This window comes from Mobula birostris, chromosome 19 (genome assembly GCF_030028105.1).
Source record: "Mobula birostris isolate sMobBir1 chromosome 19, sMobBir1.hap1, whole genome shotgun sequence".
NCBI lineage: Eukaryota > Metazoa > Chordata > Chondrichthyes > Myliobatiformes > Myliobatidae > Mobula > Mobula birostris.
In genome coordinates this window covers 20,957,671-20,978,338 of record NC_092388.1, presented here as the reverse complement: position 1 = coordinate 20,978,338, position 20,668 = coordinate 20,957,671, and the positions used below count along the sequence as shown (strand labels likewise).

At 41.6% G+C, this 20,668-nt stretch overlaps 1 protein-coding gene across 6 annotated transcripts in view; it reads right to left on the bottom strand.

Annotated features, from left to right (window-relative positions):
- cpne4b (copine IVb) overlaps window positions 1-20,668 on the bottom strand; it is a 564,934-nt gene that overhangs the window by 33,593 nt on the left and 510,673 nt on the right. For all 6 annotated transcript variants that reach the window (XM_072283307.1, XM_072283308.1, XM_072283309.1 and 3 more), the window contains 2 exons: window positions 3,628-3,726; window positions 2,438-2,524 (listed from right to left, as the gene is read on the bottom strand). In XM_072283307.1, the coding sequence (XP_072139408.1) occupies window positions 2,438-2,524; window positions 3,628-3,726 (186 nt within the window). The remainder of the gene's footprint in view (window positions 1-2,437; window positions 2,525-3,627; window positions 3,727-20,668) is intronic.

Here is a 20,668-nt window from a genome sequence, read left to right as displayed (position 1 = left end):
GGGGGGGGCCAAAGATGGGGCCTTTACTGAGGACAGAACATTCTGCTTCAGAGCAGGGAATGTCAGAGGGGATGGTGAAGACACAGCAAGCATTAGAGCTGGGATCTGAAGGAGACAGAGAGTTGGTGGTGCCAGGGGAGAGAGGAAGGTAAGGGTGTTCAGGGAAGTTCGGGTGGGAGAAAAACAGAAACTCTGAGGGCCAAAGAACTGACGATGGGGCCTGAAAGACATAGGGTTGCAGAGTGGTGGTGGGGGAAAGGGACAATGGGGGATCAAAAGGCAGTGCATAAAGTCTCAGCCTGAAGGTTCTGGCAGTCAAGGTCCAGGCTGGTGTCGGATCTAGAGGCCATACAGTTAGCAGTCTGGAGGTGTCCAGGTGTCCAGAGTCATAGAAACTGGCATTGACATTAGTGGAATCTGGATTCTGGATCCACTTGGGGTCATTGGAACCGGTGTTGGTGATAGTAGTGTCACTGGTCCAGAGGTGCCTAGAGCCGTTGGGGCTGGGGATGGAGTCGGCGTGATCCGTGATCCAAGGGTATCTGATGGAATTGAGGTCCGAGGTCTTATTCTTGAAATACTCAAACAACGAATATTCCCAGTAAATTAGGTAAGGGGATTGATGGTTCGACAATACAGATCGACCAGAGGCTAGTCATCAATTCCTATGTTGGTATGTGGGTGGTTGCAGCAACCACTACCAACAAGAAGTGCTAATGTTTCATTAATTATGCTTACATGCCAGAAATTAGCTCATTCTTCAAACTCCAATAAAAACTTGAAGAGATGCAAATCCCTTTACCTGAGCAACACTTTATATAAGTACTTCTAATCAACAAAAGTGCATGAATAGTATACTACTAAATTAAAATTAGATACAAGGGCACACAACATTACAAGGAGACATTAGCAAGGATGATCAGAATGAAACAGAGCGTGGATTTAACAAAAGAGCAGTTAGGAGAATTCCAGAGGTCAGTCCCTCAGTATTGGGGAGGCACTGTCAGGGACATCCAGGTGGCCAGAAATAGAGAGGTGGAGAGTTATGAGGCTTGAAAAAGTTTCAGTCACAGCAAAGGGTAAAACCACAGGGAGATTTTAAAACCAGAATGAGGTTTGTAAAGCAAGATGTTGCTCAACGAAGTGCTAATGCACGTCACTGACCACGGGAGCGTGGAGGGTGAATGGCGAGTGTTTAGAGTTAGGACAACGATGTTAGGTTATGAATGTTCTCAAGTTAATGCAGCACAAAATGAATGAGGGCAGCCCAGACTGCACTGGAATATTTATGCACAGGGATGAGATTTCAGCAGTAGATGAACTGGTTAGAGAATAATTTTGTAACAGCTCAATATGTAATTAGAATATACAAAAATAAATCTGGATTTAGTCAAATTTACTCAATAATTTAAGAAGATTATACTAAGCCAGCTGCATTTTCTGAACAATAAGCCTTGGTTTCCTATATGATCAGCATAATGGCTAAGGCTCACAACCTTCTAGAATAGATGGTTGAGCAGATTTACAGCCCTCTGAGTGGTGGCACTTTTGCTCATCTCAGTCCTAAAGCACCAATCTCTTACTTAGAGACTATGATCACTAGTTCCTCCTGACCACTAGTTCAAGAAGAACTTCTAAGCAGAGGAAGCAGCCTCCATTCCTGTATTTTGTCATTTTTTTTTATGAATACACTCAGTGGCCACTTTATTAGGTGCAAATACCACTTGGCAGCAACTCAATGCATAAAAGCATGCAGACATAGTCAAGAGGTTCAGTTGTTCAGACCAAACATCAGACCAGGGACGAAATATGATCTAAGTGACTTTAGCTGCAGAATGATTGTTGGTGTCAGATGGGATGGTTTGAGTATCTTAGGAACTGCTGATCTCCTGGGAATTTCATGCACAACAGTCTCCAGAGTTTACAGAGAATGGTGCGAAAAACAAATAACATCCAGTGAGCAGCAGTTCTGTGGGCAAAGCTGCCTTATTAATGAGAGACATCAGAGGAGAATGACCAGACTGGCTCAAGCTGACAAGAAGACAACAGTAACTCAAAGAACCACATGTTACAACAGTGGTGTGCTAGAGATAATCTCTGAATGCACAAGACGTCAGATGTTGAAGTTGGTGGACTGCAGCAGCAGAAGACAACACCAAGCTTGTACTGGCTGGTTATTTGATTTTATTTATTGTTTATTTATTTTATTTGTTGTTTTATAGCATTGAGTACGAGAGTTGCAAATTCATTTTCGCTGTATTGGTGCATGACAAATTGTACTGTGCAATGACAATAAAGATAAAGATATTTCATTTCATTTCAAGTTCCACTTCTTTATCTAATAAAGTGGCCACTGAATGTATTTTAAGTTTGTGGTGTGTATTTTCATACCTGGTACTGTCTACATATAGCCAGAGGAAAGAGTAAAGATGGTCACCTTACATAGATTGAGGATAACAATGCCGGAATTCTTGTAGTTTTTCTTCTTCATTTTGTACTTGTGATTGATGCACTCCCACTGAACCTGCAGGAGAAGAAATCAGACACAAAAGCCATGTTGCATACTGTTTACATCAATTAGGTTTAATAATGAAAACAAATTAACCTACAGTATCAAAAACAAGAGGAGATCCACAGACGTTGGAAATCCATGCAACATTGACAAAATGCTGGAAGAACTCAGCAGGCCGGGCAGCATCTGTGGAAAAGAGCATAGTCGACATTTTGGGCCGAGACCCTTCATCAGGACTGGAGAAAAAAAGATGAGGAGTCAGAGTTGGACGTGGGGAGAGGAGAAGGAGAAACACCAGGTGATAAATAAAACCAGGAGAGGGAGGGATGAAGTAAATAACTGGGAAGTTAATTGGTGAAAGAGATACAGGGCAGGAGAAGGGGGAGTCTGATAGGAGAGAACAGAAGGCTATGGAAGAAAGAAAATGGGGAGGAGCTTCTGAAGGAGGTGATGGGCAAAACAAGGAGATGTGAGAGAGAGATAATGGGAATGGGGAATGGTTAAATTGGGTGGGGCACCATTACCAGAATTTCGAGAAATCAATGTTCATGGCATCAGGTTGGAGGCAACCCAGACAGAATATAAGGTGGTGTTCCTCCAACCTGAGTGTGGCCTCATCGCAACAGTAGAGGAGGCCATGGACTGGCATGTCGGAATGGGAATGGGAATGGGAAGTGGAATTAAAATGGGTGGCCACTGGGAGATCCCGCTTTTTCTGGCGGACAGAGCATAGGTGCTCAGCGAAGCGGTCTCCCAATCTACGTTGTGTCTTACCAATATACAGGAAAACACACTGGGTGAACCGGATACAGTAGGTGACCCCAAAGGCCTCACAGGTGAAGTGTTGCCTCACCTGGAAGGACTGTTTTGGGGCCCTGAATGGTGGTGAGGGAGGAGGGGTAGGGGCAGATGTAGCACTTGTTCTACTTGCAAGGGCAAGTATCGGGAGGGAGATCAGCGGGGAGAGACGAATGGACAAGGGAGTCACATAGGGATTGATCCCTGTTGAAAGCAGTAAGTGTGGGGGAGGGAAAGGTGCTTGGTAGTGGTATCCAGTTGGAGATGGCCTACAGGGCGGGTGTGAAAGATACGGATTCAAATGGTGCACTCTATACCTGTCGGCCATCCATTGCCCCTCGCATTTCTGCAAAGGTCGATGTGAACTCTCCAATAAAGTCATGTTTCCCATTCGAATCCCAATCCCACACTATTGACTGAAAGACAAAAACACATGTATAGTTCAGTTTGTAGCTAAGGTATAAAGATGAATCCATTTAGTCCAGAATCACTAAGCACATTTCTTCAGCAGCTTAATTTAAAAGTCTGTTCGTATGGTTAAAATGTTCAAATTAAGTATGAAGAAATTGCAAAAAAAACAACTCTGTCTTACTCCATGGAGTTTATTTATTTAGAGATAGAGTGTAGGGTAGGCCCTTCCTGCCACGTCACCCTAGCAACCCTTGATTCAACCCTAATAATCCTGGATTCAACCCTAGCAACCCCCGATTCAACCCTAACATAATCATGGGTCAATTTACAATGACCAATTCATCTACCAAATGCTATGGGAGGAAAACGGAGGACCTGGACAAAACCCATGTATTCCACAGGGAGGACATACACACAGCTTACAGAGGATGTTGGAATTGAACTCTGAACTCCGACGCTCTGAGCTGTCATAGCATAGCACCAACCATTATGCTACCGTGGGTTGCGGGTACAGAGAGGACTGAATGAAGTTGGTAATTTGCAGAAAGATTTTCCCCTTGAAGAAAGGGACTCCCAGTTCAGAGCTTCCAGTGTGGTGAGGAAGGAAAAGAGAATATGATCTGATTCCATGAAGCCACATACCACTGACTGAAAAGTGAGACTGTGCCACTAGGATATACCCGGACACTAAATAGATAACAATGGAAAAGAATGCAGGTTGAATTCATGCAGCGGTGTTAAACCCATGCTGTGGGATTGTCAGCCTCTCCTGTTTAATAGGCAGCCAGTCCAACATCATCGGGTTGGGGCACCACCAATGGAGACGAGTTTCAGTTTCTTTTTTTAAAGAGGAAATGGTGAGAAGTGAGGAAGATGTTAGACGGGATACACTTTATTCAACGAGTGCAGAGGGGGAGGCGATGGCTTTATAGTTTGGAATGGTGAGGGAAGAATTTGCTTGTGAGAGTGTCGGTAAAGGTTTAATTTACTGGCTAATTGCTAATATTTGTACATACTTAAAATGGAATGTCATAATTCCTGTATTAACTACTGTCCATTGTTATAGAATTATGTTGCTAGAAATACAGCATAACATTACACCAAAGACCAGAGAGCAAACTACAGGCTAGCATTCCAGTGCAAAGCCGTTGAAACTCTGTACTGTTGGGGGTTGCCTACGTTCAGATGAGGCATTGAAATTGTGCTCTTAAGGAATAAAGGAAATTATAGTCATTAGGCAACAGAACTTGTTGGTTCCTTAGAATCAGATAACAAACCTTATTTACCACTGATATTAAATATCTAGGGTTTGTGGAATTGATAGATGATCCAGTGTTCGTGAATGAAACACCCATTGCATTATAATAGGGTAATTAATGATCTTTCTAATTTAACAAAGGGACAGAAAGGTGGGTTTGCACAATTTAAACATTGTTTACTTCGAAGCAATGAATGAGTTAGCAGCAGGCTATTTTGAGCAAAGGCTTTTGCAAGGTTATGCAGGGGGCTCGGCTTTGATCATGATTCAGAATCTTCTCCAAAGGCAAGTAACACACAGACCTGATCAGCTCGTGAAGCAATCGAGGAAGAGCCCATAAGCAAGCACGCACTATGGTAGACAAGTGACTCTTGATAGATCATTAATAAAAACTTTTTCCAAGACAATCTATCACCAACTGCCATTAAACAGTGAATCATCAAAAACTCACAAAGGTGCATTTCATATGTACAACAGTATATCTCAGTATCAGGACATTTGTTCCATCATGTCCGTACTGACCATGATATCAACCTAAACCAATCCTATCTGGCTGCACATAGAGTTCAAGTTCACTTATCATTCAACCATACATGAATATAGCCAATTGAAACAGTGTTCTTCTGGGGCCAAGGTGTAAGTACATTACCAACAGCACATAGCACATATGGTCGTGATATCAAAAAACATACAGTCTCAAAAAAATTATGTAGCCCAAATCCCTGAATGGTGTGGCCTGTAGAAGGATGCTGTATGGAATATTGTCCTGGTCCAGCTAGTTCTTCCACTGGGCAAACACTGGAGGGCAGCACTGAGCAAACACTGGAGGCAACTCCCAACCCAGCATGGATTCCAGCATGCCCAGAGAGGCCTCTGCTCTCTCCCACACTGCTTTGGTGCCTCCTCTCCTGGGCACCTGCAAGAGGTGACCCTCTGGGCTGAGGGCCTATTTCTTGGCACAACTGAGGCAACGCAGCTCCCTTGCCGTCAGACTCGCCAATGAACCAGTGAACCTGACTTGCAGTACACCACGTTAATAACATCCAACAGGGTTCTCCTGATCACAAGAAAAATCTCCTAGACAATCACTTGCACCTTTCTTTGGACCGGGCATCTCCTCAGCATGATAACAGCACGCAACAAATCCAGGTGACAGTACATGGTAAGTCCAGCTCCATCGCTATTGAGCGACTCGCTGAAGGGGCAGACCCACGCTACTTGATGTTCTTGATAATCAGCAGCGTCCTGCAATCGTATAAAGGACCATAAAGGATGAACAATCGCACCTTTGGTTGGACCTGAAGTGGCCGCTGTGTCCGAGCACGTTGCCATTGCACCAGAAGCTCCGTATCCCTCATTCCTAACCTGTTTATATGTCTAAGTACCTGTTAAAAATTGCCAACGTATCTGCTTCCACAGCTAACCCTGGCAGCCCATTTCAGGCACCTACTGCTTTCTTGTGAAAAACTTGCCGTATAAATCTCCTCTAAACCGCCTCACTCTCACCTCAAGGTTCTGCACGCCCATATTTGACATTTCCACAATGGGGAGAAAGATTCTGTGTCCCCTAAGTCACCCGTAATATTATACTCCTATCAAGTTGCCCCTCAGCATCTAGCTCTCCAAAGAAACAAATCCAAGTTTGCTCAACTTCTGCTTATAGCTAATACAGTACAACCCAGGCAATATCCCAGTGAACCTGCTCCAAAGACTCCATATTCTTCCTTTAATATGGTGGCCAAAACCACACTTAATATTCCACATGCAGTCACACCACAGTGTTTTTTTTTTAAGTGGCTGCAACATGGATTCCCAAGATTTACACTCAGTGCGCCAGCTGATGCATGCAAGCAAGCAAACCTAATAGGTCTTCTCCAGATCCCTCCTTTCCTGCAGCACTGCAGCTCTGCATGTATTAGGTTGTAGAGAAATACACTCAGTGAACACTTTATTAGGTTCTTCCTGTACCGACAAAATGGCCTTCTGCTGCTGTAGCTCATCTACAGTCAGTCATAGAGAGGTACAGCACAGAAACAGGCCCTTCGGCCCATCTAGTCCGTGCCAAAACTATTGAAACTGCCTTCTCCCAATGACCTAGGCCATAGCCCTCCATATCCCTACCATCCATATACATATCCAAACTTCTCTTAAACATTGAAATCGAGCTCACATGGACCTCTTGTGCTGGAAACTCATTCCACATTCTCACAATCCTCTGAGTGAAGAAGTTTCCCCTCATGTTTCCCTTAAACTTTTCACCTTTCACCCTTAAACTATGACCTCTGGCTCTAATCCTACCCAAGCTCAGTTGAAAAAGCCTGCTTGCCTTTACCCTATCTATACCACTCATAATTTTCTATACCTTTATCAAATCTCCCCTCAATCTTCTACATTCTAAAGAATATAGTCCTAAACTATTCAATCTTTCCTTATAACTCACGTCCTATAGATCCAGCAATATTCTTGTAATTTTTTTTACTCTTTCAACTTTGCTTACATTTTTCCTGCAGACTCACCAAAGTCTTATACAAAGACCTTACTTATTTGAGTTACAGCCACCTTCCTGTCAGCTTGAACCACTCTGGCCTTTCTCTCTGACCACTCTCATTAACAAGGCATTTTCACCCACTAAACTGCCATTTACTGGATTTTTTTGTTTGTTTTTCACACTATTCCCTGTAAAGTCTAGAGGTTTTGGATGTGAAAATTCTGGGAGACCAGCAGTTTCTGGGATACTGAAACCACCCCGTCTGGCACCAACAATCATTCCATGCTCAAAGTCACTTAGATCACGTTTCTTCCCTATTCTGATATTTGGGCTGAACAACAACTGAACCTCTTGACCATGTCTGCATGCTTTTATGCTTTGAGTTGCTGCCACATGTTTGGCTGATTGGATATTTGCATTAACGAACACACGTACAGATGTACCTAATAAAATGCGACTGGGTGTAGATACAAAACACTGAATCTGTGCTGATCATCAACTATTCATACTAACTCATACTGAAATGTGTTATTGTGAACGGCCCCTCATCACACATTATTAAAGTTAATTCATTGCTCATTCCTCATGTAAAAATGAATTAACTGATATATTTGTCCACCTTCTTGCTGAACATGATTAAGAATATTGTCTATTTCTTTTTTTCTATTTGGAAATTGCTAAAATGAGTGCAGCTTCAACAACGATGAACGTTTGGAATTGTCCAGTACAGAGCAACCTTACTGTTGCATCCTGATACTTTTGCAATCCAAATGTTCTTTGGAAGCCAAGGATGAGGCATGAAACTTCCTTAACAGTCACCTTATTAAGTGTTGCAAGAACAAAGAACAAATAACCTTTCTGCACTCTAATCCAACAGTACCTGTGCAAATTCACTTAACTCTGCCACCAGCCCATTAGGTTGCAGCCCTTACTATCTTCAACGTGCACTGCAACAAGACATCTCTAACAATAATTACCAAAGCCTACAATCTTCATTGCTCGGGATAATGCAACAGACCTGTGGGAACAATGTGGTATCCAACATTCCCTCCAAGTTACTCCCCTTCCTGAGTTGGAAACACATTGCAATTCCTTCATTAACATTATGTGTGAGTGATTATGTACATGTACTAATTTACATATGAATATATTTATTATGTATTTATCGTGTTTGATCAATTGTGCATGTGTGTTTGCACATGTTGCATAGAGTATTTTGTTTGTGTATAGAGTAATTGTATTTATTTGAGCAACTGTGCATTGCCATTGTGCATTCTTAGGTATTCATTGTGTTTAAAGTGAGTTGTTTTTGTCTTTATTTAAACTTCACATGCGTGCGTTGGGTGAATGTATTAGGTACACATGTTTGTATCAGCCAATTATGTAGCAGTAAGTGAATGTATAAAAACATGCAGACATGGTCAAGTGGTTCAGTTATTCAGACCAAACATCAGAATGGGGAAAAATATGCTCTAAGTGACTTTGACTGTGGAATGATTGTTGGTGCCAGATGGGGTGGTTTGAGTATCTCAGAAACTGATAATCTCCTGGGATTTTCATGCACAACAGTCTCTAGAGAAAACCAAAAAAACATCCATTAAATGGCAGTTCTGTGGATGAAATCTTCTTGTTAATGAGAGAGGTCAGAAGAGAATGGCCAGATCGGTTCAAGCTGTGTGGAAGGCGACAGTAACTCAAATATGTACCTTTTACAGCAGTGATGTACAGACAACCATTTCTGAATGCACAACATGTTGAACCTTAAAGTAGATAGGCTACAGCAGGAGAAGGCTACGAAGAAATACTCAGTGACCACTTCCTAATAAAGTTGCCACTGAGTGCATGTCTTTACTGTCTGCATGTATATTAACTTTGCATATCATATCTGTGTTAAGTGGGCTTTCATTCTGTATATGTGTATGTTTTTATATATTTATGGTTGATATAATTTTATTTTGTGTCTTTTTGTACATCCAAGAGTTTATTTTGTGTGTGAGTTTATACGTATCTGTTTAGTTCAATGAGACAATGGCACTCACTGTGAAGGATGCAATTTGAGCTAATGCACCTGGAGTTGTTCGGTTTGCTGGGCTTGCAACACTGTTGTACACTCCGAGGACACGACTGATGTGCAGGCTGGTGTGGCCTACTATGGAGATGTCACAATCCTGGTTTGTTGACGAGGGCAGGGTTTGTGGTGTGAATTTATGGCTTCATATCCCTTGATAAAATGTTGCTTAGTTACCAGTAGTCCAGGTTCACTTGAAAAAGGTAAGGGCATTTTTATATAAAAGGACAATAAACAGTAATAGATTATCCAATAATCTCTAGATTTTATTAGCACAGAAACCTATATATTGTATCAGAAGTGATTAGAGGTCTGGCACTCTGTCAATGAGCTTGCCATCTCAAGAAGCATTAACACATTCTATTTACACAAATGTGTGTGTCACTATAATTTGCAATCAGCAGATGTTAAAGAATTTGAAGCTGCCACTTCTCAAAACAATGGCTATATATTTAGGGTCTCAGTGTATATGTATGAAATACTAGGCCCTCACGTGTGTCAATAGAAATCATAGGACTGTAGAATTATTGTCTGAGGCCATTCAGTCCATTGAATCTGTACCAGTCCTTTGTTGAACAATCCAGCCAGTTTTATAATCCTGCTCTTTTCCCATAGCCCTGATTTTTATTTTTACTTACAAATATTCATCCATTTCATTTTGAAGCTGCAATTGAATATTGTACATATACTAATGGGCAACAGTCCAGATCTTCATCATTCAGAGATATTTCTTCAGGACATCTTCCAGATGAGCTAATGGGAACACTTTCTCCTTCCTTATTCCATTTTATCCTGTCAAGGCTTTGTTGTTGTGTGCTGGGGCAGCAGGCTGCGGGTAGTAGACACCAACAGAATCAACAAACTCATCCGTAAGGCCAGTGATGTTGTGGGGATCGAACTGGACTCTCTGACGGTGGTGTCTGAAAAGACGATGCTGTCTAAGTTGCATGCCATCTTGGTCAGCGTCTCCCATCCACTACATAATGTACTAGGTGGGCTCATTCCAACACGAGATGCAACACAGAGCGCCATGGGAAGTCATTCCTGCCTGTGGCCATCAAACTTTACAACTCCTCCCTTGGAGGGTCAGACACCCTGAGCCAATACGCTGGTCCTGGACTTATTTCCTGGCATAATTTACATAATATTATTTAATTATTTATGGTTTTATATTGCTATATTTATACTCTATTCTTGGTTGGTGCAACTGTAACGAAACACAATTTCCCTCGGGATCAATAAAGTATGACTATGACTCAATAGCACCCCATTTTCCAACATTCAATTTGAAGTCATGTGCGCGTGGCTTTGGATTGAATGTTATAAAATGCCTCTTCCTCGTAATTACAAAAAAATTTAGTAAAAGCTACTGCCTTCACCACTCTTTCAGGCATTTGGTTCCAGACCTCATCATACTCTGGTGAAACAGTTTTTCCTCAGCTCCTCTCTTTGAGTTCTTTAAATCTCTGCCCTCCTGGTTTACATTCTCTCCTGTTAGCGGAAATGTGTCCTTATTATCTAGGCCTCTTATTATTTGAAATGTCAATTAAATAACTCTTCAGACTCCTTTTTTTGAAAGAGAACAATCCCAGTTTTTACGATCTTTTCCCATTGCTAAAATGTCAATTCTCTTCACATCTTATATGTTAATAAGACCATCTTTCATATTTTTTTAAAATCCCAGCAGGAATATGTCAGCCTTACTCACCTCTCCTCAATGGACAACCTATTTCATACCAGGAAACAATCTCAGGAAGTGCAGCATTGTGCAATTTAATTTGAGTCTCTGTAGCTCTCAAGATGATTTTGACATTTAGCATCCCTGGCATTAGTAATGATTGGTCCTCATGAATGGATAAGCAACTGCTCAAGGATCTCAAGAATGCTAGGGATGATTTACCTACTGTCAGAGTAAACATGTTAAAAATTACTTTGTCTCCAGGTAAAGCTGAAATGTCGGGTCTTGGGGTATGTTAAAAGGTGGTCTTGGGCTAATTCTAGACTTATGGCCACATAAGTCTGCACTATATGGTTCAATGTTTATTTTAGCAAGGATATCAATATTATTATCCAAGTAGCCATTCTCTCCGGCTGGGTAATCAGGAGGAAGTAGACAAATGCAAAGTGTTAGTTAATTATTTCCTGTCAGACACCAATTAAATGCTTTTACTGGGAAGTACGATGAGGCTCCTTTGTAATTCGTAATAGGGATAATGTGCTTTCAGCAAAATGGTTTACATATAAATATGTATGATATGTCCACAAAGTCAAATGCATGTATAACAACACACAGAAACAATTTCATTTTGAAATAAATTCGCAATATGAAGGAGGAATATCATGAATAATTCTTACTGGGTTTTTGGACAAAACCAGTAAGAGTGAATTTGTAGCTTAGTTCACAATGTGAATAGTTTTTTTTTCCCCATTTGGGAAAGGATATAAAGACTAATTATTAATTCTTCATTAACCACTTGCCATTATCATCTCAAACCAAATTTCAAGCTGAGGTACCTGAGGTGCAGCACTAACCAACCGAAAACAGGATTACAAGTAAAATTTACAATTCACCAGCTAGGCTCTCCAAAATCAGCAGTTGCCATTTGGTAACCAATTGAATACAATGACTAGCTTCCATTTCTGTTGAAGTAAAGAAGACAAGATGATTAAGGCAGAGTACACAGATCCATCCGGCAACTTACTACTTTACAATATTTTTAGGCAGAGCGGGGTGCTGAATCTGAGGAATTCATTGCTACAGGCGGCTGTGGAGACCAGGTCACAGGCTGCACTTAAGGCGGAAGTTGATAGGTTCTGGATTGGTCAGGATATGAAAGGTTACGGGGAGAAAGTAGGAGAGTGAGGCGGAGAGGGAAATGGATCAGCCATAATGAAATGGCGGAGCAGACTCGATTGGCCAAATGGTCTAATTCTATTCCTATGTCTTATGGTCTGATATGATCTATATCAAATTTATACCTTACATCGATTGTAAATTTGTCTAGAAGGGATGAACTGTACCATTTTTTTAAAATTATAAACCCAGTAATGTTGCAATGTTTGTGTAAGTGTATACCAATGGAACCTGTAAGCAATGATATTCTAGCTATTATAGAAAAGCAGAGTGCAGAGGTAATTTATCACATCATTATTTTTTCTCATTTCCCCTGTACGTATCTGAAATTGTTGATGGAAAATGGATTGTGAAGTTCAGATTTGGAATTTATTTTATCCAAATCATCAAATCCACAATAATAAAAAAAAACAGATCAGGAAATAAACCAGGGCTTTTTTTTTGCGGGGGGGGGGGCAAAATTTGTCAATGCTCTGGTTTATACTTGATTTTACTTGTTAGCGCTCTTGCTTCTGGAGCACAATGGGCAATAATAGGTGGGAATAATATCAAGCAGTAGTAGCTTAAGGTAACTGGACTGCATTGTAAGTAGCTGATAGGTGGTGTCATACCCCTCCCTCTCTGGCTTTTCCAGTTTGACAAAGATGGTTTCTTTAACCCCTTGATAGGTGGGATGCAACACCATCTATCAGCTACATACAATGCATCTCTACCCTGACACCTCCACAACAGTTAATACCTCCATTCACGCAAAGATAAGAGTAGTGGCCCTCTCATTACCTCTATGACTCTTAACAACCCTTGTGTGATTGTTATACCCTTAGACAACTCACAGCGTTTATAAGCTGAAAAACTACCCACCACAGATCAGCACTGAAGAAGCCTCTCGGATGAGCGGCGAAATGTCTTCTAGACCACAGTCCAAGTCCAGTTGCCTTGATTTACTACTGCTTGATATGCAATGACCTGGATGTCTGAGAACCTTCAGAGCTGGGAATAATAGTAATAGTGGGGAACAGTCCAGCAACAAAGTAAAATTACTTCCCATCTGTTAGGATGTACAAATGGGCAGAACATACCCAAGAATGAACTTGCCTTAATATAGCAACACACATAAAAATTACTGGTGAACGCAGCAGGCCAGGCAGCATCTATAGGTAGAGGTACAGTCGACGTTTCGGACTAGTCCTGACAAAGGGTCTCAGCCCGAAACGTCGACTGTACCTCTTCCTATAGGTGCTGCCTGGCCTGCTGCGTTCACCAGCAATTTTTAAGTGTGTTGCTTGAATTTCCGGCATCTGCAGATTTCCTTGTGTTTGCCTTAATGTGGCTCCTTTGTATGTCCAAAACTGCTTTATTACTTATGAAACTTTATGCGTGTCAGCTGTGATGGGGTTGATAGTACTTTGCCTCAGCATTAGGAGCTGTAGGTTTAGCCACCACTCCAGGGTCTTGAGCAGAGACAATTTTGGTTTCATTCCCGTTCATTGCAGAAAGAAGGCTACACAACTTAGCTGCAGGAATTGTACTATAATGTGATACTAATCCCGAGTTCCCTTTAGTCAACATTTAGTCTAAATGTTGCAAAATTTACCCTGGCATCTCTGGTCAATAATTAACATCAATAAAGCTGCTTTTTGTAGGATTGTGGCATGGGGCGCCAGGGTAGTGTATTGGTTAGTGTAACACTTTACAGCACCAGCAAATGAAGTTCAAGTCCCGCCGCCCTGGGACGAGTTTAAATGTTCTCACCATGACTGCGTAGGTTTCTTCTGGTTGCTCCACTTTCCTCCCACCTTCAAACGATGTACGACTTAGGGGTGGTAAGTTGTGGGCATGCTATGTTGGTGCTGGGGGTGTGGGCTGCTCCCAGCACATAGTCGGGCTGTGTTGATTGTGACACAAACGACACATCTCACTTTATATTTCAATGTACATGTGACAAACTCAACCGAGCACTTGTGCTTCATGTAATAAATCAGGAACTGTACTTCACTGTCTGCGAAATGCTTTGGGTGACCTGAGATTGGAGCAATGGAAATGCAGATCCTTCCATCACTCCTTGTCACTGCTGCAATTTATGAAACATGGCAGGAAGACCCAAGCAACAAGCTTCCAGAAACTACATAATGATTAAATGATCTGGGTCTCTTAAGTGATGAGCGTACAAGTACAAGATCATGTAAAAAGAAAAGCTCCTTTCTCGGTTGACATAATGCCTGAAGTTACATGCTCCCAAGCTTCCTGCTGTAAAGAATGATGAGTGAATTCCTGAGGCAATTCTTACCAATGCATGGAAGCCTCAACTAATGGAGTTTTTGTGGGAAGACATGAGGATGCCGGGTGAAGGATGCCTTGAAGCGATGACATTTATTTTGACAGTCTGAAGCCAATACATCAAAGTCTTACTAACTCTACAGAAATGATTACAAAACCATAGCACGATAGGTGCTGCAAAGGAGATGTAAACTGCAAGTGCTAGAGTTTATCCCCGCTGAGCTTTTCCTGTTTATATTTTAAGAATTAATATTCTCAAGTAACAGAGGAGTGGATTTTCATTCTATAATTAACATTCTTGTTCAGACTTGACAGGAGAATGTTTCCTGCTGTTAAGGAGTTTATAAGAAGCATCCAGTTAATGGATCCAGTTCTGTAATGGAGCGTGCACCCTCCCACACACAAGCCACCTCCTCTAATGCTGACGTTAGTGTTTCAGACCCCGTGTATGTTTGCTTATATACTTTCAACCTGAGCTCTCATCATATGATGAATCACTGCAGTATTGTTACTCTGGTTGTTTGACTCTCCCTACAAAGGAGCCAATTGGTTCTTAGTGGAGGAGAATCAAGCTATTCCAGAGTTTCCCTGAATTTTTAGAATTTTTGTGGTTGCCCCTTTGATTTTGAATTGACTTGATTACCGGCGGCTGTCCATTTTCACCAAGGCAGAGCTGAAGTCATTAACTGCATAGTCATGAAAGGGCTCGATATAACGGACTGTGAAGTTTCCAATAGTGGAAGAGTCTAGGACCAGAGGACGTGGCTTCAAAATAGGACAGCCCTTTCCTACAAAGATGAGGAGGAATTTCTTTAGCCTGAATTTGGTGAGATTTCATTGCCACATATGGCTGCGGAGGCTGAAGGTGAGAAATGTGGGTTTCACAAGAGCTTCTGCTGATGGCTGAAAATTATGAGCAACACACACTAAATGCTCAGAAGGCCAGGCAGAATCTATGGAGGGTATAAGCAGTTGAGATTTCAGGCTGTGATCCTTCATCAGGACTGAAAAGGAAGGGAGCAGAAGCCAAAATAAGAAGGTGGTTACCGGAAGTTAGAGAAATCGATGTTCATCGCATCAAGCTGGAGACTACCCAAATGAAACACCGGGTGTTGGTTCTCCATCCTGTGTTTGGCCTCATCTTGGGAGTAGAGGAGGCCATGGTCAGACATGAGGTGGGAATGGGAAGTCAAATTGAACCAGGTAGCCACAGGGAGACGCTGCCTTTTGCAGCAGACAGAACAATCCCTCAATCTGCATCAGAGGAGGCCACACCAGGAGCACCTGATGAGGTTTTGCTGGTATTTGAAAAAAACAATATTCATCCCACAGAGTTGAGGGCTACTGACGTGGAATTATGAGATATTGTTCTTCTAGTTCGTATTGCGTTTTAATCTGGCAATGGAGAAGGCCGAACACAGACAGGTCAATGTGGGAATGTAGTGGGAATTGAGATATGTAAAGGGGAGCCAAGGACAGCTATTACAGGCAGAATTCAGGAGCTCTGCAAACCGGTCACTGATCCTGCATCCAGTCTTGCTGATGCGAAGGAGGGCACGTGGAGAGCACCGATGCAATGGGCAAGGTTGGAGGGGGTGCACGTGAATCTTTACCTCACCTTGACAGGTTGTGGTGGTGAGGGAGCAGATACACTTGCTGTAGTTGCACCAAATGTGCAGGGAGGAATGGGAGTGGGTAGCCATGTCTATTTTTCCTCAATTTTACTAATAGGAATATAATAGACACAAAAGAAATGAGGATAATAAGGAGCCGGATCATGGGTCATATTCATATTATGAAGAAGAAGATATTTGCAGCCTTGAAGTGCATTAAAGTGGACAAATCCCCAGAGCCTGACCAACTTCACCTTGGACCTCATAGGAGGCCAGGCTTAGAGGGTGTCTAATGTTGTTCAATTGTTAAAGAAAGGTAACATGAACAGGCAAGAACAAAAGAGTCTGACTTTAGTTGTAGGAAAATTACTGGAAGAAATTCTGAGGAACACGATCTTTAAACACTTAGATAGTCAAAGCCTGATCAGGAATAGCCAGTATGGCTTTATGTGTGGAAGGTCAGGTCTGATGAATCTTTCAGAGATTTTTGAAGAGGTAACTAAGGGGATAGATGAAGGCAAGGCAGTGGATGTTGTCCATATGGACTTTAATAAGGTCCTGCGTGGCAGGCTGATCTGGAAGGTTAAGTTGCATGGGATTCAAGGAGAGTTACTGAAGTAGGCTCAGAACTGACTCAATAGTAGGAAGCAGAGCACGATGGTTGAAGGTTGACTCTAACAGAAGACCTGTGGCTAGTGGGGTCCCAGAACCTCTGTTATTCAATATTTATGTAAATAATTTGCTAATTATACATGGTATAATTAGCAAATTTGCTGAAGAATCTAAATTAGGGGGTCTTGTTGACAGTGAAACAGGTTACAAGGAATTTCAAGGAGATCCTGATGAGTTAGAGATTGGCTGAGAAATAGCAAATGGGCTTCAACTTAGATAAGTGCGATGTGAAGCAGTTTGACCAGTCAGACCAGGGAAGGACTTTTACTGTGAAATACAGGACACTAACAAGTGCTGCGGAATGAGGGACCTTGGAGCACAGGTGCCATGTTGGCTGAGAGTTCCTGCTCAAATAGAAAGGATGCTGAAGAAGGCTTTCAGGATCCTGGTCTTGATCAGACATCAGTTTAGGAGCAGGGACATTATAGTGCAATGATATAAGTCATTGGTAAGGCCGCACTTGGAGCATTGTGTACAGTTTTTGCCAATCTGTTATAGGAAAGGCATTGTCAAGCTTGAGTAAGTACAAAAGAGTGTACAAAGATATTGTCTGGACTAGAGGGCCTGAGTTATAGGGAATGGTTGGCTAGGTTGGATCTTTATTTCTTTGAATGTAGGAAAACGTGGGGTGATTTCATAGAAGTTCATACAATCATCAGGGGTATGGATAAGGCGGACGGTCAGTCATTTCCCCAGGGTTGGGGTCCAAAACTACAAGGCATAGATACAAGAGGGGAGAGATCTAAAAGAGATATGAGAGGTAATTCTTTACACAGAGGATAGTGAGTACCTGGAATGAGTTGCCAGAAGAAATGGTCAAGGCAGGTACAATTGCAATATTTAAAAGACATTGCACAGGTACATGGAGAAAGGCTTGGAGGGTTAAGGCCTGAACAAGTGTTTACCAGGGAGGATGTGGTTAGCATGGACCTGTTGGGCCAAAGGGCCTGTTTCTGTCCTGTATTACCCTATGAAGTAACACTGTGTTATTACATTGGTAGCAAATCACAAGTTAATCATCTTCACAAACATCATCAGATTGTCATCATATTTGCATCAGGATGAGACAGAGAAAGGGAGGAAATATGGGGGGAAAGGAGACTTGAAAAAATAGAGAGAAAGAGGGGCTTCAAAGGAAAGAATGAGAATTGTTGAGAAGAAAGAAGCATAGCTAAAAATGAGATAAAACATTGGAGAAGGAAAGGGAGAGAAAACTATGAAGAGTCAGAAAAAGGAACGAGATGAAGAGCCGGATTAGCAGGTTTGATTTATTAATCTAGTGATAATTGTTCAAGTTCCAAAAAGAACTCAAATTCCCAGTAATAATACTAACAGACAGTAATAATAATGAAATTCAGCTTTTATCAAGCTCCATGCAACCTTTGCCAATATATTGTACCAACAAACTTTGGAGATTTGAATCTGTACATCAATAGCAAAAATGACGTTCAAATCCTTCTGTAATGAAATCAATTTTATTGTCTGCATGGAGACTGACTGATATGTCACCTTCAACAAAAAATTCTGTGCAGAAACCCAATCTGCGGTCAATAAAATCAGGGAATAAATTTCCTCTCACATTGCTCGGCTTGCTTTATTGCTGTCAAAGAGTACAAACCTTGAGTATCCTAGCTACAGGGCTGAAGTGACAGCTGTATCCCCTTCAAGATCATTCAGTGCTATTATTCCTCAAACATTCAGTCTGCTTGTTGACACTAACACGGGTTTCTAATTTAAACTAAGCCAGATGGATGCAGGTGAACAATATCACGATTGCATTTGTTGTAATGGGATCGGCACATGGAGTTTCCAGAAGCCAGAAACTGACTTGCTGTAGCAATTTTTATTCGATTAAAGCAGACTTTTATGTTGAATTATGCGCCAGCAGATGGCTATGCAAATCTCTACAGACAAATCCTTCTGGTGCATGTTAGAATTTCCACTGCTAACATTCATGTGTCAGGTTACTAAAATTAATGGACACTCAAGCAATTGATATTTAAAGGAGCTACTCTTTAATTTTCTACAAAGGCTCTTCCCCACCTTCTGATGCAAATGTAATATGAAGAATTCACTGCTACATGAGGAAGCTCTCTTGGATTAAAGCTATTTTACCACAGCATTTTTACACAACATTTGCACTGATATTTCCCACAAAGGTTTTCCAAGCAACCTTGGGGAGTCCTCATGCAGGGTTCCCTAAATGTTAACTTGCCAGTTGAGTGACGGTAAAGAAGGCAAATGCAATGTTAGCATTAATTTCAAGAGGACTAGATTATAAAAGCAAGGATGTAATACTGATGCTTCATAAGGCATAGGTTGAACAATGTTTGATGTATTGTGAACAATTTTGGACATCTTATCTAGGAAAGGATGTGCTGGCATTGGAGAGGGTCCAGAAGAGTTTCAAGATAATAATTCAGGGATTGAAAGGGTTAGCTCATGTGGAAGATTTGATGCCTCTGTGCCTGTACTCTCTAGAGTTTATAAATATGAGGGGGATCTCATTGAAGCCTATTTAATATTGGAAAGCCTAGATAGAGTGGATGCGGAAAGGATGTTTCCTATAGTGCAGCCTCAGAATACAAGGATGTCTCTTTAGAATATTCCTTCAGCCAGAGGATGGCGAATCTTGTGGAGTTTATTACCACAGACAGCCGCGGAGGCCAAGTTGTTGGGTATACTTAAAGTGGAGGTTGATAGGTTATTGATTAGTAAGGACGCCAAAGGTTATGGGGAGAAGGCAGGAGAATGGGGTTGAGAGGGATAATGAATCAGCCATGATGGAATGATGAAACAGACTCATTGGGCCTAATTCTGCTCTTTGTCTTATATTTTTATGTTAATTCTACTTTCTGCTCTTTTTGAGGGGAGTCCGTAAATTACAGGCAACAATGGATGAAACATATCAGTATCAGAATCCCATTACAATGTGGTACTTCCGTTGGTAACCCACAGAGATATCAGCACTCCTCTAATTCTGGTCTCTTGACCATTCCTGAACGTAATTGCTATTCCAGAGGCAACTACGACTTCACATTGCTGTGTGTTGTGAATCCCACTTTGGGCTGGAATGGGAAAGATTGCAAGATTTCCTTCTCTATGGGCCATTAATGAAGTGGTTGGGTTTTTACAAATCTCCATGGTCTTCTCCACTGACACTAGTTACTTTGTTTCATATTAGGAGTGGCACAATAGCGTAGTGGTGAGCACAATGCTAACAATTGGTCACATGGGTATAATTGGGCGGTATGGGCTCGTTGGGCTGGCAGGCCCCATCACGGTGCTGTACCACTAAATAAAAATTTAAAAATAATTCTTTAATAGATAAGTGTAGTGCTTACTTCTTTTCATATATTTCCTGAAACAGTTCTGCAAAGCTTCTCAGTCTCTATTGATAACAGCTGTTATTTTAAGAATCACAGCATATTTGGTTGAACCAGCTCAGATTACTTCAATTTACATCGGGTCTTAGCCTTTTTGACAACTGAAGTGTGCTTAACACTGTTTTATCTTTGCACTATAGACACTCATTCCTCAGGAATCATCCTCATTAAGATCTCAATGAAGAAAGGAAGGTTTTCAAAACAAAGGAGCACCTTCTGTTCATCATAAATATGGTGAGTACAAATTTGCTCCGTTAAGTGCTGAAGGGAGTGCAGAAGCATTCACTTCAGGCCACTGCCGTTGGGTAGGAGGCACAGAAACCTTAGGTAC